This window comes from Pygocentrus nattereri, chromosome 28, assembly GCF_015220715.1.
Source record: "Pygocentrus nattereri isolate fPygNat1 chromosome 28, fPygNat1.pri, whole genome shotgun sequence".
NCBI classification, from domain to species: domain Eukaryota; kingdom Metazoa; phylum Chordata; class Actinopteri; order Characiformes; family Serrasalmidae; genus Pygocentrus; species Pygocentrus nattereri.
The window spans coordinates 11686325-11705501 of NC_051238.1; the positions used below are offsets into that span (position 1 = coordinate 11686325).

General features: G+C 39.4%; 2 protein-coding genes across 2 annotated transcripts; one reads left to right on the plus strand and one right to left on the minus strand.

Annotated features, from left to right (window-relative positions):
- Nucleotides 1–575: 575 nt before the first annotated feature.
- Nucleotides 576–5718, minus strand: dimt1l (DIM1 dimethyladenosine transferase 1-like (S. cerevisiae)). The gene is made up of 12 exons (XM_017685013.2): nt 5577–5718; nt 5264–5337; nt 3993–4079; nt 3852–3913; nt 3659–3752; nt 3520–3569; nt 2992–3115; nt 2476–2568; nt 1821–1885; nt 1665–1728; nt 1389–1495; nt 576–1259 (listed from the first exon to the last, which is right to left on the minus strand). The coding sequence occupies exons 1-12, from the start codon at nt 5632–5634 to the stop codon at nt 1217–1219; spliced, it is 921 nt and encodes a 306-aa protein (XP_017540502.1). The 5' UTR covers nt 5635–5718; the 3' UTR covers nt 576–1216.
- Nucleotides 5709–18793, plus strand: pola2 (polymerase (DNA directed), alpha 2). Its single transcript, XM_017685012.2, has 19 exons — nt 5709–5893; nt 6118–6251; nt 6575–6699; nt 7125–7210; nt 7384–7444; nt 7599–7708; nt 8342–8535; nt 9295–9383; nt 9812–9964; nt 10986–11048; nt 11283–11337; nt 11800–11924; nt 12182–12220; nt 12314–12387; nt 12507–12615; nt 13043–13149; nt 13529–13585; nt 13661–13787; nt 18509–18793. The coding sequence occupies exons 2-19, from the start codon at nt 6167–6169 to the stop codon at nt 18659–18661; spliced, it is 1812 nt and encodes a 603-aa protein (XP_017540501.1). The 5' UTR covers nt 5709–5893; nt 6118–6166; the 3' UTR covers nt 18662–18793.
- Nucleotides 18794–19177: the final 384 nt, after the last annotated feature.

The following is a 19177-nucleotide window of genomic DNA, read 5'->3' on the forward strand; positions in this document are numbered from 1 at the left end:
CAGTACCTTCCACAGAGGGTGGAAGGCAGAGAAATTGTACCCCATGGAGTTACATCATGTGCCGTTTCCTCACTCTGAAACACTCCTCTTTCTACGATTGCTCCAAGTGCATTTAAAAGAACTGATAAATCTTTAAAGGGGAATTAAGATTTTTTAAAATTTCTGCATTATTAATTAAGATGTAAACAGTTCCAGTTGTTCACTGCAGTGGTGAGAGGAACTGCGTGTCCCAAGCATTTAAATGGCTCAAAGATACCTCACAAAAATGGCACATGGTAGTTACAATGTTTCCAGCAGAGGACCAGCTTTTGGTCTAAAACTTAGTTTTAATCCATTCACTGCAGAGGGAGTGGTTTTGGATAGCAAATGGTTCCAATCACCACCATTGTAAAGAAATCAAGAGTTTAGTTTCTCTACAATGCATCATTTCACATCAAACCACTCTGAAAGACTGAGTATATTGCAATGGTTTAATTGTACAGAAATTTTGAAAATTCCCCTTAAAATATGAAATTTAATCGATTTGTAGCTCAACAGCTGGAAGGTGTAGTAAAACAGAATCTACAAAGCATCAATTAGAGTTATGAGGTCCACTTTATTATGAACATTGATTTGAAAACATGTGGGGGTCTCAGCAAAAGCATGTGCATTTCCTTAAGCACTCCCAGATATCCTCACCCCTGGCCCCATATAATAAAGGAGAATCAGACAGGTGACTGCCATCAGTAAGAAAATAACTGGGCAAAAGTCAAAATCCATATTTATGTCAATATTTACGTGACCAATGAGGTACAAAGATCACTGTAAACAAACATCAAATTAATTATATTGTTAATATGGTATTTTAAATCAGTACATTGTATACACAACTACATGAGTCTTTCAGTACTTAAAGTCAGATACTGAGAATTTCTTAGTACTGAATCTGTACTACAAGTCCTTCACAGAATATTTATCCACCATGCAGCTGTTTCTGGTGCTTTTCTATGAGACTTTATGTTCATTTAACAGAAGTACCCACGTGCAAGTTTCTTTCCTCAAGACTTTTCATGCGAAATCCTTCAGACTCAGAAAGTCAGCAAAGCAGGTCAGGTGACCATCCTGTCGCTTGTCCATTAGATGCATGGCATCACTCAAAGAGGCACAAAGGTGAGGAAGACCAAGCAGAGTTCAACATAAATCCCAACACACTGTATCTGTGCTTGTTCCATTGGCTTTATGAAAAGTGGATCCCGGCAGAGTTGAAAGCATGAAGAAGTCTATGGAATAAGAAGCAACAGCATAAACCTAAGCTGAACTAAACATATTGACAAATACTTTAGTTCCTTTTTTATGCATGAAGGAGAAATACACAAATAAAAATAAACATACAAAATCCATCTACTTACACCATGAAATCATCTATATCCATGGATCGTGCTCGCTTTTCACTAAACTCTGATTCTTTAAGAACAGTTTCAATCTTTTGAGCAATGCTGAAGTCCTGTGGTATTTCCTATTAATATACAATGTAATACATGAAGAAAAATGTGCATGAGTCACACGATAACAAGCGACAAACATAACGACGCCAAAATTAAGGATTCTTGGATTTAGTGAATAATAATCCATAAGCTTTAGATAAACAACAATTAAGAATACGACTGCCAAAAACATTTACTTACTGTATTGTGCACAGAGCAGTGAATTCTGTAGTTTTTCTCCAAAAGTTGCTCAACAGCAGCAGACCTTTAACACATACATGTGGTATAAGACACGGCTGATACTGTTTGAGGTTGTTCTTAGGTAGAACTGACACATATTACAAATAAAGTACTTACTTGAAGGCTGCACTGAGCGTTTTGTTCTTTCTTACAAATGCAATTCTGACAAGGCCATCCCATTCCTACAGATAAAGATGAACGAATTATTGAAAAAAAAAATATATATAAAAAAAACAAAAAAACAAAAAAAACCATGATCCATTAAAGTGTACATCAAATACTAAAAGGGATTGTATCATACATTTTTCTTGTATAGTTTTTTTCTTTCAAGTCCATTTTTGACATGTAGTTTTATGTACCAATAATTCATTTTTACATGGCCATTTTTAACCTCTCTTTCTCCCTAAGAATTAAACCAGTGGGCTGCACTGGTTTATGTTACCGTTAGCTCTGTTCTGATTGGCTCATTCAACAATGGTACAGGCTGAAACACTTCTTATAACTTCAGAGTGAATGGGTGGAGCTAAACTGCAGTAGGCTGAAAGTGCATATTTTATATATATATATATATATATATATATATATATTAGTTTTTTGTCATCACAATAACAATGACTTCCAAGCTAACTGTTTTTTTCAGCTTAGTTTCTATACAGGGACATATGGACTTTGTTAATACTTAGAAATTACACTGAAGATTTTTGTTATAAAAAATAAGTGAGAGAATTCTGTTTTTCCCCAGATGTAGGCCCTAAAAACTATGCATACAAACCTGAAAATTGACAGGTGGTGGAGGATTCTTTGGTTCTATTCTGACCACGCTGGACTCCACTTTAGGAGGAGGCCTGAAGTTGTTTTTCCCCACCTGAAATAACAGCTCTTTTTTATCCTGAAAGCTACACAGTTTCAAACACAAGCTCTTGTGCAAAATACACACATCATGTACTAGATAAACATATACACACCACATATTTAGTGACTAAATCTCCAGGCACATTAAAAATAAAACGGAACTGGTTTAGATTCTAAGTAATTAAAAAAGCTCCCTTATTTTGGAAGTAAATGTTATGATATGCAACAGGAATAAGATAAACACTTCAGTTGCACGAGTACTTACTAATGTCCATCCAGTGATTTTGGCTAATTCCAGTAGTGTGCTTAAAGTAACATAAGTTCTACTTGAAACATTACGTATTACAAATAATCTGCCCAGGGTTTCTGATCAGTTTTCTTTGGCTAATGCTGCCTGTGTGGAACCAGATTAGCAAAATTGGGGAAGTTGCCTGACCTTCATGAGGTGGTCCACCCTGGCTAACAGCTGCGTGTTAATGGACAATCTGCAGTAGAGCTTGTCCCCTGGCTTTGCCACCAGCCGCATAGCAAACTCTCTCTGGAACATCAGCACTGCACATCTTCCACAAAGATAATCACCAGCATTATCAAAACAGAAGTGGCTAGAACTGGTGCTGATAAGAAAACAGCACACTGATACTACCACTACTACTACTATTATTCAGAAGAGTCAGAAGAAGAATTAGAAGAAGGAGAATCAGAATCAGAAGAAGAAGAATTAGAAGAAGAATCAGAATCAGAAGAAGGAGAATCAGAATCAGAAGAAGAAGAATTAGAAGAAGAATCAGAATCAGAAGAAGGAGAATCAGAAGAAGGATCAGAAGAAGGAGAATCAGAATCAGAAGAAGAATCAGAAAAAGAAGAATCAGAAGAAGAATCAGAATAAGAAGAAGAATCAGAAAAAGAAGAAGAATCAGAAATCAGGAGATTATGTGCAAAAGATCAGCAATATTCTTCTTCATACCTGAAGAAAGGTCTGTGAAGAAGCAGTTTGAAGACAAAGGGTGAAGATATCTGTTAAACAAATAACATTGCAGTTCCAAGTTTTGCATAAATGATGGAAGAAAAGATCATTTACAATAAATAAAATTAAGGATTTTTACCTGATAGGGTAAATTTGCAACACAGACATCAAAGAACGGCAGTTCTGTCTTTAGAACATCACCAACTAAGATCTGAAGCTTTGTCTGCATGGGTCTGTAAAAGATTATGCTGATTTTAAACTGCAGAACAGGAGACTGAAGTTGATTTATCACATTTAAAAGAAGAACGACAGTAAAACTCAAAGATGCTTACGTGCACTGCACTCTTTTCTGAAGTTCAGCTACAAGCCTGGTGTCCAACTCACAAGCTACTACCTTCAAATTACAGAAAGGAAATGCTGAGTTTTACATTCATTCACAGACACATATGGAAACACCATCAAAACATGCTTACTTTTTTGGCCTTCTCCAGAAGCTTCACTGTCATGTTACCAGTTCCAGGTCCCACTTCCAGGACCACATCTGTTGGTCTTAATGCTGCCTGGGAATACATAAACCAATCACTTCCAAGAAATCAAGGCACAAGCAGTAGTTTGTTCACAGACTGTATGATTACTTTAAACAAAACAACTAGTATGCAATTGCAACAACGAACTAAGTTGAGGAGATGAAAGCGATTTAGCAACAGAATCATGTTTACACTGGACCAGCTATGCTTAAAAAGGATAGCAAGTAAACTGGGTTCTTTTGATGAGGTACCAACATTCACTGACAAATTCATGAAGTACACCTACTTCTAAACTCTTTCTACATTATCAGGTCTACTAAGCATATAGGTGCAGTTGGTGGTTCTGTTACAGATTGTAGTCCATCTGCTTCTGTGCGTAATTTGTCAGCCTTTCTTTACCCTGTTCAATAGTGCCCATCTCCTCAATGAGCAGCTATCATCTTGGTGGTGAATCAGCAATGACACTGACATTTCTGTGAGTTTGAAGCCCCCCCTTTAACCTGTTCTTCAATTGGCAGGACCACTTAAAAGCAGGTATTATTTGGGTGGTGGGCCATTCTCAGCACTGCAGTTACACTGACGTGGTGGTGGTGTATTAGTATGTGCTGTGCTGGTACAAGTTTTATCAGACACAGCAGTGCCGCTGGAGTTTTTAAACACTGTGTCCACTCACTGTCCACTCTATGAGGCACTCCTACCTTGTAGGTAGGAGTAGATGTAGATGTAAAGTCAGAGACAGTAGCTCATCTGTTGCTCCATTGTTTGTGTAAGCAAGCCTTTAGTCCTTCATCAGTGGTCACAGGACGCTGCCCACAGGACACTGCCAGCTGGATATTTTTGGTTGGTGGATAGTTCTCAGTCCAGCAGTGGAACGGAGTTGTTTAAAAACTCCAGCGGCAGCGCTCTGTCTGATCTACTCGTACCAGCACAACACACACACTAACATGCCACCACCACATCAGTGTCATTGCAGTGTTGAGAATGACAGACCACCCTAATAAAACCTGCTCTGTGGTGGTTCTGTGGGCTCCTGAACATTGAAGAACAGAGTGAAAGGGAGCAAACAAAGCATGCAGAGAAACAGATGGACTACAGTCTGTAATTGTAGAACTACAAAGCACACCGTGGTAAGTGGCGCTGGTAAAATAGACAGAGTGTAAAAAAGGTGATTTTAATGTTGTGTCTGTGTGGAAGATAAAGACTACACATAGACCTACCTTCTCAACAATGCCGTTGACCACCAACGGGTTTTTCAAGATGTGCTGTCCAATGCCAGTGTTGAACATAATCCCTGAAACGTGAGATTCAGTCATGCTGTTTATTCAGTAGCGTCACTCAGTTACGGAAATATTGGACGAGCATAATCTGGGCAAGTCACAACTTAAATACCCAACACCAAGTGACCGTGACGAAACTACGACCGGCGACAACACCGACAGCGGCTCAAGCAGCGATCAAAGTCACCAGCAGGCTGACAGCGACACAGAGCAGAGAACTGACCCAAGAAGAACCAAAACCAGGGGCTCCTACCTTGGCTTTTCACCTCCTGGTGCTGTCGGGACCTCTTTTCAGCCTTTACTTTAGGCATTTTGATAAAGACTTGGACCAAAACACAGGACTCGGCACAGACACTAGGCGTTCAGGAGTGCCCGACACGTGTGTTCGCTCAGGCGGGTTTGAGGTTTAGTAGTGAAGTCCGTGCTCAGCGCCTCCTGCCGGACTGGAGGGAACGGACACGGACAGGATGTGACGTTTCGCCGTTGTTTTTGCGGGCGAGTTTTTCGCGGCAAACTCAACTGGACCGGACAGCGATGACGGACACTGCGCAGTCTTAATACGGCCACCAGGTAACTGTGCGTTAAGTTTGTGGGAACTGTTTTATTCCTAGTTTGTAGTTTTCCTCTCAGACAGTAAGTCGGTCAGATGTTACGCGGCGTTGTCGCAATGTCTGCAGTACCATAGCTAGGCTAGGCTAGGCTAGGCTAGCCACTCGGCTAGTGTGGGGTTAATCTCAAGGTTCTGGGACAAGGCAGAGGAGCGGCGGCGTGTGACACTGTGGGCTGTTTTCTAGCTGCAGATCCGCGCACTTGGTCGGTGAAGAGCTCACGAGTCGGAGCGAGATGGCGGACGTTACCGGCGAGAAGATAAAAATGGAGCTGGAGACTTTTGACATAACCTGTGACGACGATGCGGTGCTCGACAAGAGTGAGTGGAGGCTGGAGGATCAGCCGATGGTCGTTTATTTCATTTAGAAACGAGGGTTTAAAGTGTCTGCATTGCTAACGTTTCAGACTCAGCCCAGCACTAACGACTCTTTTCCTTCATTTAAAGATTTTTAACTGCACGTATTTCTTACCTGCTCTTGTTTCATTTTGTTTTCTTCGTACTTTCTGTGCTTTTGATCACACCCGTGTTCAGCGGGCTCCGTGTTGTTATGCACTGAGCGCGTTTCAGTAGAGTGAGGTAACCAGCTTTTGTCTGTCTCCGTGTTTGTGGGTCCAGTTGTTCACCTCGTGTGTGTGTTTCAGTGCTGGAGCAGTGTTTATGTCACAGAATTAAGGCAGAGGACATCGTAAACGAGTGGTTTGCTTTCAGCACAACTAAGGGCCTGCTAAAGCTCACCGTCACCAGTCTGGAGACATTTGAGCATGAGGTCAGTACACGGAGCTGGGCAGTCTGTATACACTGGCTAGGCTTCTTAGATACATCTGCTGTCAGTAATGGCACTTTGTTAAAATCAGTGAAAAAATAACAGACTTAACAATACAGAAGAAATCTAAAATGTTTTCACAGAAGAATGATCAGTACAAGTCCTGTGGGTTGTTTGCCCCTGCTTTTAGAAACAGTCTACCTCCTGCCACCCAGTGTTGAGTTTTGCTATCCCATGGGCCTTCATCCTTCAAAATGATGAGCCTTGAGGTTGAAAAGGTTGAGAACCCCTGTGATGGACCATAATGCTGCACTAGAACTTTGGCTGAGGAAACCTATGAAGAAATCTTTGATTAGTTAAATGTGTTGGTTGATTAATGCTCTCGTCTCTATTTTTTAAAATTTGATATTTTTTTATTTGTTTTGCAGGTTTTGAATAAGAAACAAAAGAACAAAGGCTCTTCAAAGAGTAGCAAGTTTAACAACACCAGAGATGTTCACTCCATCCAAGAACTGTATCCTTATACTTTTTAAGCACAGTCCCCTGTTTCACATAGTTTAATATTGCAGAGATTCACTGTTTAGTTTTATAATAAGTGTGAAAGGCTGAAACCAGTGTTTTATTTGCTGGTGTAATTGCTACATAAACTGTCTCCATATGTTGTGCTTCTTGACTGAGTTTAAACAGAATTCAAGCTGAAGAGGAGGAAGAAAATTTACTGGATTCATATTCAACCCCATCTAAAGTGGTACATGTTATTAAAATATTTTGGAGAGCAGGCAGAGATTTTGTAGAGTTTTTTTTTTTTTTTTAGCTCCCCTCTATGAGATGTCATGATTCTAAGCTTATGTGTGTATTAAAACAACGTTACTTTCTAATGTGGTCATTGTTGTGTTTGGTAGGGCTCTCAGAAACGCGCTCTCACCACCCCGGAACAGCCTCAGTCAAAGCGCGCTGCTGCTCGCTTATCCAGTCCAGGTTTGCTGCTCTCCCCTGCCAGCTTTTCCCCATGGTAAATAAAGCTACAATCAACAAACATTTTATTCTCCAGGCAGTGATTTTTTTTTTTTTTTTTTTTTTTTTTTTTTTTTTTTTTTTAATGGCAGTACATTATATTAATTGTTAGTAATGTCACATGTCTTTTCTCTATAACTATGATGAGTAAAGCAGCAAAGCTGGTTCAATCAGGCTAAAAGTCTTCTATGAACATGCTTTACATGTTATGACATGGCTTTGTTATTCCAGTATGGCTGTCCGCCCTTACTTTAGTATTTGTATGTAGGTATTTAAATAGTGCATGCATGTATGATTTGGAATGAAGGAAAAAAAAATCGGTAAAAAGTCAAAATATAAAATTGTGAGATTTTTAATTTTTTTTTTTTTTTGACTAAGGGTGAAACATGTAACTGATAATGTTAGGACACACATTTATCTTACATTAAGCAACATGTTTTGACCTAAGTAGAGCTATATGATTCTCACCTTTTTAAAAAAAAACGAATTTGTACAATGTGAAGTAGTGCAGCTCAGAGTAATCCGTTTTCTCTTTGTGATATTCAAATATTCACGTAGCAAAAATTGTTGAAGAGAAATCCAGCTCTATTACAGGCTTTGCTAAATACTTTTGGTATTTGTAATTGTGCAGTCCGACCCCTTCTCAGAAGTACAGTATGCGTGGGGCACGGGGTGAGGTGGTGGCTACGTTTGGGGCTGTGCAGGGTCCTCGCTGGTCAGGGAAAGGGCAAACGGTGGTCCAGGTGGATCTGCTTGAGGGCCGAGAGGACTCGCTTACCAGCTCCTACAAATACATGTTCCAGAGACTCAGAGATGTGCGAGATGGTACGTCTACTGCAGTAGGTGGTATCAGACACATGGCCATGGAAATAATAACTTTATTTCTTGGTCACCTTTCATACATTAGAATCAGAATCAAGCTTTATTGGCCAGGTATGCTACGCATACAAGGAATTTAGTTTTGTTTACAGGAGCTCACAGCGCACAGTATCAGACATTCACATATAGGGAATAAGATAAAATAAATATAAAATATAACAAAATAAAACCTGCATTCCTACCTCACTCTCACTCACACACACAGTCATACCTGTAAACCTTACATTGTGCAAATTATGAGTCTGAAGTTAAAGTGCTGAGTGCAGCAGCAGTAAAAGGGTGCATAGTGGCAGAGGAAGGGATCATTGAGGTGACGGTCTGATAGGTGGGATAATATGGCAGGTGAGTAAGATTCTAGAACAAACACTGGTTTGAGCGGCAGTTCCAGAGGATGAAGTTGAGCTCGATACTATATACGAGTATAAGTAAAGTGCAGCTTGAAGCAGGACTATTGTTTAAATGAAAATGAAGCTCAAAGTGCTTTATATGGAAGGCAAACTGGACAATTTTAAGGATGCAAAAATGAAAGAGAAATGGATACAGTTAAAAAGAATGATGAGACCTGTAGGACTTTTATTATTTTTAAGTAAAAGGATTGGAATCTTAAGTGTTTTGTTTTCATTACCTGGGAGATTTCCCCACATGGTGTTGCTCAATGATGTTGAATACTGTTTGGGTCTTTTACATCTCTGTGTATGTTTTCAGTTTTGACAGAAAAGATTGAAGGGCTGGGGGAGGAGCTGAGGACACATTTCAATATAGAGGAGTTCTCTCCAGCTTCACTACCTGTTCAGGTACACACAAACACTTTCCTGAAGCTGAACTTTGCGTGTTGATCGAAATTGTTCAGTAACATTCACCACACGGTAGATTATGTAAGCTACTGTCCATCATCTGTTTTGACTTAAAATGTCAATTGTTGGTGTTTATGGTTGCTTTATTTTGGCTGACATTTTAATTACAGTATTTCCTCTGGCAAAACAAATTGGAAGGCAGAAAACAAAAATCAAAAACACGATGCTGCCTCTTAGTTGAAGGCCAGTTTTTGAATTTTAAATAAAAATTTTACATCCCTAGAAGTTAATAATAACCTTTTTTTTTGTGTAAGGTCAATTTATGCCCTACCCTGATCTGCTTGACCCAGCTTTGTGCCTCTTGCAGGACACTGTGGTTATGTTGAGATGGCCCTGGGAAGTTGAATTGTGTGTTGTGCCTCCTGCAGGACACAGTAACAGTGTTGGGACAAGTGTGCTGTGACAGTAATGGGAAGCTGAATGCTCAGTCTGTGCTGCTGGAGGCAAGCCAGGAGCATGGAGCAAGACAAGTACCTGTGGATCTGTCTGAGCTCAAAGATTATTCACTCTTTCCTGGACAGGTGTGTATGCTTGCGTAGGGAGCCCAAGCCAGTCAGATAAGTTGTTGTTGTTGTTGTTGTTGTTGTTGTTGTTGTGTTTTTATTTATTATTATTATTTTTTTTTATTTTATTTTTTTTATTATTTTTTTAAGGAATGCATTGATACCTTTTTGATTGAGTAGCACTGCAGTGGAGAAGAGTGGGTTTCATTCCATAAGAGCTTTTGCACAGCTGTGTAATTTTGATGCTGCTCATCTGTCTTTCAACATCAGTCTCTAGCAGATGACCATCTGAAGCTAACGACTCAGAGGAGCTCACTTGTGAAGTTTTATGTCAGAAATCTTTTGTTTGGCTGGTTGAACTGTAGTTGAATGTCCTCTAAAGCCTCTTTAGTGAGATCACACTAAGTTTCAGTAGACCATTGTGTACAGACAAAGCCTATGATTTATAAACTCGCGCTGTAAGAACTCCGTTCATTCTATGGTGAAACAGAGCCTCTACAGACAGCTCTGTCAATGAACATTCAAAATAACACATTGCACGTAAAGTACTGAGAGCAGCACTGCTAAAATGAACACTTGTACTTCCCCATTCTACTCATTCAGAGTAAAGTTGGCACATAGACTTTTAATTTTCTGGCTCCTGTTTGTTAGTCTACATGTCCCCATCTATGTTGGGGAAGCGGTTGTGATTTGTGTGTTTATTAACTGGTTAAAATCTTCCATGGCGAAATATTTAAAGGTGGTTAAAATGGTGGTTTGTGTCCGACTTCCTTGGAGTCAGTAACACTTCTCTGTGTGAGCAGAGCCTCCTTCACTGCCGGCTTGAGTCGTTTGTTCATTGCATCACATGGTATCAGTGGGTATCGGAATGATGTCTGAATTTTTGAGTATGGGTAAATGACTGCGGTATTGGCCCAGTACCGGTATTGATGCATTCCTAGTAATTTTGCCAAATCTGTAATTGATTTTTTTTTTTTTTTTTGTGCATATTTCAGTATACTTTTGTGTGTACACTGACTAGATGATTTTGTCTTTTCAGGTTGTGGTCATGGAAGGCATCAATACCTCTGGTTCGAGGTTTGTTGCCTCCAAACTCTATGAGGTATGTGTGTGCATCAAGTTCAGAATCCTAGTTACCTTAAATTCTTGATCATTTTCAATTCAACAGTTAATTTGACTTTGATTTTATACTAGTTTGAATAAAATGCATATTAATATATGCTGCTTAAAGTTTGGTCATTGTATTAAAACAAAACACAGTAAAAGCAATGAATGTGACTTTTAAAATGATATTTTTAGTGAATACTTCTTGACCCATAGTGTGTGTCCCCTTCAGGGTGTTCCTTTACCTTTTTACTCCACTCCAGAGTCAACAAAAGAAATCAATGAAGGTAAGAAACTGGCTATTTTTGGTTTGGTATTCAGACTGGTTATAGAGCAGAATGCAGACATATTTATGGAACATATAATTCAGACCTTAGTTACCTGCGTTTTTAATTTACTGTTCAATATACAGTTCAAAAGTTTGTCATCACTGGCATTATTCTTTATTAAATAAGTTGGGCAGTATTATTTAAATGTTTTAATTAAAATGCCCAAAAGTTATTAAATGATGTACTGTAACTGTTGTTTGCATTAGTGTGTTATTGAGCCTGGAGATTTGCCCATCCTTTCTCAAATACAAGGCCCTCTTGGTGGTGGTTTTATTATACTTTTATTATACCACTAGAAGTGGTTTATTTATTCATTTTTGACACTGATATGCATTTTTAGGAAATCCAAAATCACTACTACACACAGCTGTTGTACTCAGTCTAGTGTATGGAGTTTTACACTTCTATTGTCTGTTGCAGCCTTGGAGCCTGTGATGGTGATGGTGGCCTGTGGGCCATATACTCCATCTGATAGTCTGGCCTATGATCCTCTGATTGACCTGATTAACATTATTAATAAAGACCGCCCTGATGTCTGCATACTGGTGAGAGTGATGGACACTAACTGTTGAGTCTGAGTTTTTATTTTGTAGTCAGGAGAGAAGAAAATACACCCCAAAATGATAACTTACCAGCTTACCCAATTATATTTGCGATTTAATTTAAAGATAAGCGATATCCCTTCATATTTATATTTTAAAGCCTAGTTTCTACTGTGTTTGTTTATAGACTTGTTTGCATTTGTATGTCTCAAAATAACAGTTGGCTGATTTTATGTCTTGTTATTTCATGTATTGCATAGCTTGGACCATTTGTTGATTCCAAGCATGAACAAATTGAGGTACTTTTAACTTTCCTTTTCACGTAAAGCATTTCAGACAATAGTTCTTTCACACTAACAAAGTGCCTTATGTGTGTATTTACTCTTTTGCAGAAAGGACAGGTAACAGAAACATTTGAAACCATCTTCTCCAGATGTGTGGACAGCATTGTGGATGGAACCAGAGGGTATGTATTTATGTTATCCTCTTGAGTTTGTCTGTCTAAAGCTTAAACCTGCACAGAGTATTGACTGTCTTCTGAACCTGACCATACTTCGTTACCTCTCAACCTATTTTTCTTCTCAGGACTGGATGCAAGCTGGTGTTCATTCCATCTCAACGAGATGTACATCACCATTACATTTACCCACAGCCTCCTTTCACCCTCCCAGACCTCAAGAAGGATGACGTGCAGGTTAGTCTCTTGTCTTTGGTTGCATTAAAACTGCTGAATAGAGGGTCAGTCAGAACCTTACTTGGTCAATATATTCATCATTTATAATCTCTATAATAATGGGCCTCATTCACCAAGTTTTTTTCTTAAATTTGTTCTTGAGAGGTCCTAAGAAAAAGGCTACATCAGATTAATGACATTCTTAAACAGAATTGTTCACACCTTTTGTGCTCGAGTCCTTACACAAGGATAAATCCCAAATAAGGAAACAACAGGGAGTGACAGTCTTCATGAAAACAGAACAAGTTGGTTTTGAGATGGTTTTTCCTCTTAAAAATTGATGGTGAATGAAACCCAGTATCTAATAGGGGCATTTAGGTGGTTTGACAATATTTAGCAGCATTTCTTCATATTCCGTAACCTTTTAATGCATGTTTTTGCACCATAGCGAGTGACCTTGGCCCCTGATCCTTGCACACTCCTCATTGGTGGTGTGACTTTGGGCTTGACCTCTACAGACATCCTGTTTCACATGGGAGCTGAAGAAATCAGCAGGTAAGATAATAAGGATTATTTTATCCCACTGAGTCTATGGACTGATTGTTAACTAATTGTAGACCAGTACTTAATGCCCAGTGAAAAAACATTTAGCACCAAGATTTTAAATTGAAATTAGTTACACAGGTTACCCTACCAATTTAGGATTCAAACACATTTTATGAATCCAGTTGCATCTGAAACTGCATGTGGATCAAAACTGTGCAGCCACTTGCACCGAATACGCAAACATTTTATCTTCAGTGGTATGCAATTCCTGCATGCATACCAGTTATAATTGCTAGCTAAATAAGTGCTTTGTCAAAGAAAATGACTTTTGTATGAGTTTTTTTTTTTTTTTTTTTTTTTTTTTTTTAACATTGCCATGTTGTTGCAGTGCTACAGGCTCAGATAGATTCTCACGGATCATGAAGCACATGTTAACCCAGCGGAGGTTGGTGTTAAAGCATCAGTAGTACAGCATTTGTCCTAAGCATTTGCTTTGTACTCAAGTTTGCTTTCTTTGCAGCTATTACCCTCTCTACCCCCCTGCAGAGGAGGTCAACATGGATTATGAAAGATTTCAGCAGTATGGCCTGCTGCCCCTCACTCCTGACATTCTGATCGTACCTTCTGAAATGCGCTATTTTATCAAGGTAATGCAGCTTTTTTTTTTTTTTTTTTTTTTTTAAACCTTTATTTTACCAGGTAAAATGTTTGAGAACCAGTTCTCATTTACAAACATGACCTGGCCGAAAGGCCCCACTAAAAATAGGTCCACGGCACATAAAAACAGATACATACAAAAACAAGTATACATACCAAAAGTAAAACATAACAAAACAAACAAAAAAATACAGATTTACATAAAACAAACCAAAAAATATGAAAAAAGCAGGAGTAAGGATAGAGAAAAATGAGTATGTATGAGTATGTGCATTATTTTTATCCATGATTATTAACAAGAGCAACAGTCTACTATTGTATGTTTAATTGTATGCTTGAAAGTGGAAAGAGGTGTTAAAATTGCAAGTTTAAGGGTGGTTTTGTAAAGTATTCCAATCATTTGCTGCTGAAAAACGAAAGGAATTGCAGCCAAAGGTACTGCAGGTTTTGGGAATGGTGAGCTTGATGTATTCACTTGACCTTGTGCAATATTTATTATTGGCTACGTGAAGAAGAGACGACAGATATGGTGGTGTTATGGCCAAGATCGTCTTGTAGATGAAGTGAAACCAATGATGGAGCCGACGAGTATGAAGTGAAGGCAAGCCCACCAGTTTATAGAGATCACAGTGATGAGTATTGAAAGGTGCATTAGTGGCAAAGCGGATGGCAGAATGATAAAGTGTGTCTAGTTATCGAAGAACAGTGCATGATGCCATTTTAATCATGATGTCACCATAGTCCAAAATTGGAAGTATTGTCATTTTAACAAGAGTAAGCTTGGCTGCATAAGTAAAAGAGGCTTTATTACGAAAAAGAAAAGCTAGTCTAGCTTTGACTTTCTTCTGGAGGTTATTGATATGTGTGGAGAAAGACAGAGACGAGTCCAACCAGATGCCTAAATATTTGTAAGATTGAACAAATTCCAAAGTAATGCCATTAGCACAGCTGATCTTGGGGGGGTTAGCAGCATCTTTTTTTCGACTAAAGATAATGCATTTGGTCTTATTAGTATTAAGGTGGAGATGAAGGTTATGAAAGGACTGCTCTATTGAGGTGAGACTCAATTGAAGTGTAGATGCTGCAGAATGAAGTGATGGGCCAACTGAATAAAGTATGGTGTCATCAGCGTATAGATGGATTTTAGAGTTACCAGCAACTTTGGCTACATCATTAATGTAGATGGAAAACAAAGTTGGTCCCAAGATGGAGCCCTGAGGCACACCTTTGGAGATGGTTAATGGTTCTGACACTGTTTTCTGTTTTCAGCTGCTGGACACGTTCAGATAAATAGCTGGCAAACCAATCACAGCAAGTAGTAGACAGACCAATGCTGGAAAGTCGACGTAGAAGGATCCTATGATCAACTGAATCAAAGGCTTTGGCCAGGTCAATAAAAGCAGCTATACAGGCCTTTTTGCTGTCCAATGCTGTAACAATGTCATCAAGGACCTTTGTAATAGCAGTCAAGCATCCATGACCAGCACGAAAACCAGATTGAACGTCAGATAGGATATCATTTGAATCAAGAAAATGGGTTAGCTGTTTATAAACCAACCTCTCCAAGATTTTCGCTAAGCATGGTAAAATAGAAATAGGTCGATAACAGTCGGGGTCTGAAACAGAGCCACCTTTAAAAAGGGGAAAAATCATGGCTGATTTCCAGTCAGAGGGAAAAACAGAGAGCTGTAGAGACAAGTTAAATATTTTTGTAATGGGAGCAGCAATGATGTGAGCAGATGCTTTTAAAAACATGGGATCGAGTCCGTCAAAGCCAGCCGATTTATTTGGGTTTAATTTAGTGAGTTCATCCCGCACCTCTAATATAGAAATGGGTTTGAAAGAGAAACCAGCATTGCTGGAGCAGGAAAGCTGAGCAACTGACAAAGCAGCGACTGGGTCGGGGAGAGTAAAAGGTTTGGTTGAATTAATAAAATAATGGTTAAGAAGTGAAGCCATACGAGGCTTATCACTAACAACAACATTATTGAATACCATGGACATTGGCAAGTGGGGGGAAACAAGTTTGTTTTCCATAGACTTTACTGTTTTCCAGAACTTCCTTGCGTCAGAGCCACAAGTAGAAAATTTCTCCTTAAAATGGGAAATTTTTGCATTCCTGATTGCTTGTGTTGCTTTATTCCGACATTGCCTGAAGGCAAGCCAATCAGCAGGAGATTGAGAGGAACGGGCTTTTTGCCAAAGGATGTTCTTTTTATGGATCAACTTTGCCAGGTCATTGGAAAACCAGGGACTATAACGATTTTTAGTCCTAAATCTTTTCATAGGAGCGTGTTTATCTATGAGCAGACTAAATTTACTCTTAAAAAAAGACCAGGCATCATCTAAGGAATGCATAGAATTGATTGTTTCCCAAGGCACTGCCGCAACATCTAGAAGAAAGGAATGCATATCCAGTTTCCTCAATGAGCGCTTTGTCAGGATCAACGGTGAACGTTTGACAGAACAGCCCGATCGTATACAAGCAATAGCACAATGATCACTTATTTGGCCGAAAACTCCAGCTTGATAGTTAGAAGGGGTATTAGTGATAATGAGATCTATAAGTGTAGAGGAAGAATGAGATTTAAGGTTTGGTCTGGTCTGGTAGGCTCAGATATAATTTGGAAGAGATTTAAAGCATCAAATTGCTGCTGAACTATTTCAGGTGGATTGATCATATCCCAATTTAAATCACCCAGAAGAACAAATTCAGAGGTGATAAAGGGTGCTAGGAGTTCACTAAGGGCTGTTAGTGAAGAGGCTGGAGCAGAGGGTGTTCTGGAGCAGACAGCAACAGTAGGAAAGAAACATGTTGAGAGTTTGAGCTTTATCACCAGCAACTCAAATTGCTTGGGGACTGACTTAGAAAGAGCAACAGTGCAATGCAGATGGTCTTTAACATACATAGCTACACCACCGCCCCTGGTGGCTCTATCTTGACGGAATACATTAAAGCCTGGCATCGAGATATCAAGATCAGTATTACTTTTCTTGAGCCATGATTCAGAGATAGCTAAAACATCGGGGTTGGAAGTATGTACCAACGTTTTTAAATTATCAAAGTGCCTTGGATTTAACAGACTACAGATGTTCAAATGTAGAAAACCCAATGATTTACGATCACAGAAGTCACTAAATAGCAATTGAGATGAAGTGAGGTCAACTGATGCTGGTCCAGGATTTGGATGGACATTACCAGAGATAAGTAACATAAGTATAATTAATATACGCTTGAGAGCAGTATCAAAATAATCCAGTTGATTATCTTTCACAGAAAGTGTGTCCACATGTAAACAATGAGAACCAAACAGCTGCTCCAGTAACATAAGTGAGTAGAGTTGAGTAAGATGAGAAACCTGAATGAAAGGAGGTCCTACAATTTTGGTGATCCAGTAGGATGAAACATCTCTGGGGAGTAAACTAAAATCTACAACCACATCTCCAAATAAATGCCTACTGAGAGGCTTGGGAGCATGAGACTGAGAATGTAACCAAATGACAAACAACAATGTACAACAAACCAATGGGATTTTTAACAGGAAATGCATGATAGGCTAGGTGTTACAGCAAATACAATAAAGAGACTATAATAAGAGGAAAAGCAGAATGAAGTAACAAGACCAGGCAGTACCGGGTAGAAGGCAGGCCAATGCTCAGTAGCTGATGGTGTTAGCGGTTCTTCCAAGTAGAGTGAGAATCTCAGTAGCTGGTGGTGTTAGCAGTTCCTCCAGGTAGAGTGAGGAGCTCAGTAGCTGGTGGTGTTAGCAGTTCTTCCAAGTAGAGTGAGAATCTCAGTAGCTGGTGGTGTTAGCAGTTCTTCCAGGTAGAGTGAGAATCTCAGTAGCTGGTGGTGTTAGCAGTTCCTCCAGGTAGAATGAGGAGCTCAGTAGCTGGTGGTGTTAGCAGTTCTTCCAGGTAGAGTGAGGAGCTCAGTAGCTGGTGGTGTTAGCAGTTCTTCCAGGTAGAGTGAGAATCTCAGTAGCTGGTGGTGTTAGCAGTTCCTCCAGGTAGAATGAGGAGCTCAGTAGCTGGTGGTGTTAGCAGTTCTTCCAGGTAGAGTGAGAATCTCAGTAGCTGGTGGTGTTAGCAGTTCTTCCAGGTAGAGTGAGAATCTCAGTAGCTGGTGGTGTTAGCAGTTCCTCCAGGTAGAGTGAGAATCTCAGTAGCTGGTGGTGTTAGCAGTTCCTCCAGGTAGAATGAGGAGCTCAGTAGCTGGTGGTGTTAGCAGTTCCTCCAGGTAGAATGAGGAGCTCAGTAGCTGGTGGTGTTAGCAGTTCTTCCAGGTAAAATGAGGAGCTCAGTAGCTGGTGGTGTTAGCAGTTCTTCCAGGTAGAATGAGGAGCTCAGTAGCTGGTGGTGTTAGCAGTTCTTCCAGGTAAAATGAGGAGCTCAGTAGCTGGTGGTGTTAGCAGTTCCTCCAGGTAGAATGAGGAGCTCAGTAGCTGGTGGTGTTAGCAGTTCTTCCAGGTAGAGTGAGAATCTCAGTAGCTGGTGAGTAAACTGAGCTTCTATTGCTTAACATTTGGCTGCAACATTCCTGTGAATTCTAGTAATTAAAGGGGACGGGGTTAGGTGTGAATGCAAGCTGGAGTCCTGGTATGACTGATACAGTAAAAATAAGTTAACAGGAAGCTTGTAAACTTAGCATTATTTAATTAGAGCTTGTTTGTTGAACAAAAAAAATCTGAAACAAACATTTTCTCTTCAGGATGTAATTGGATGCGCTTGTGTCAATCCTGGGCGTCTAACAAAAGGACAGGTGGGTGGAACCTATGGACGGTTTCTCATCCAGCAGAACCCAGTGTATGAAGAGGGGAGAAGAGTGAGCCCATGCATAGCAGGACAAGTGGTGAAAATTTAGCACCATGCTTGTGTCTCGCTTTCCTACTTGTCACTTTTTCTGCTGCAAATTTTTGTATTCTTCATTTTATGTATGTAAGTACATTTTCACACTAAAGCAAGTTGTGGGAAAATAAAATGTATATTAATTGGTTCATGTGGTCACTGTTTTATACTTTTAAATGATTTGTAGTGTTTGAAGTAATTTTTTCATCATGCAGTTAAATGAGCCAGTTTTTTATTGTTCTGTTAATCTGAAAAGTTTAACATTGTCGGAGTTAAAATGAATAATTTAAGATATTTAGATATGACAGAGGCATGTTTAACTTTTCATGAACTGAAAGCTTTTTAACTCACAGGACTTTAGGAATACTCAAAAATAAAACTTCATAAGCTACACAGAAAAGTCTTTTTCCTTGCCAAAAAGCTAAAAAAAAAATTGCATTGCTATTTACTGTACATACATATCAGTCCATTAAAAATGGCATCCATTTTTCTCTCATTCCACTTCAGCCAGTCTCTTCCAGAATATGGTCAG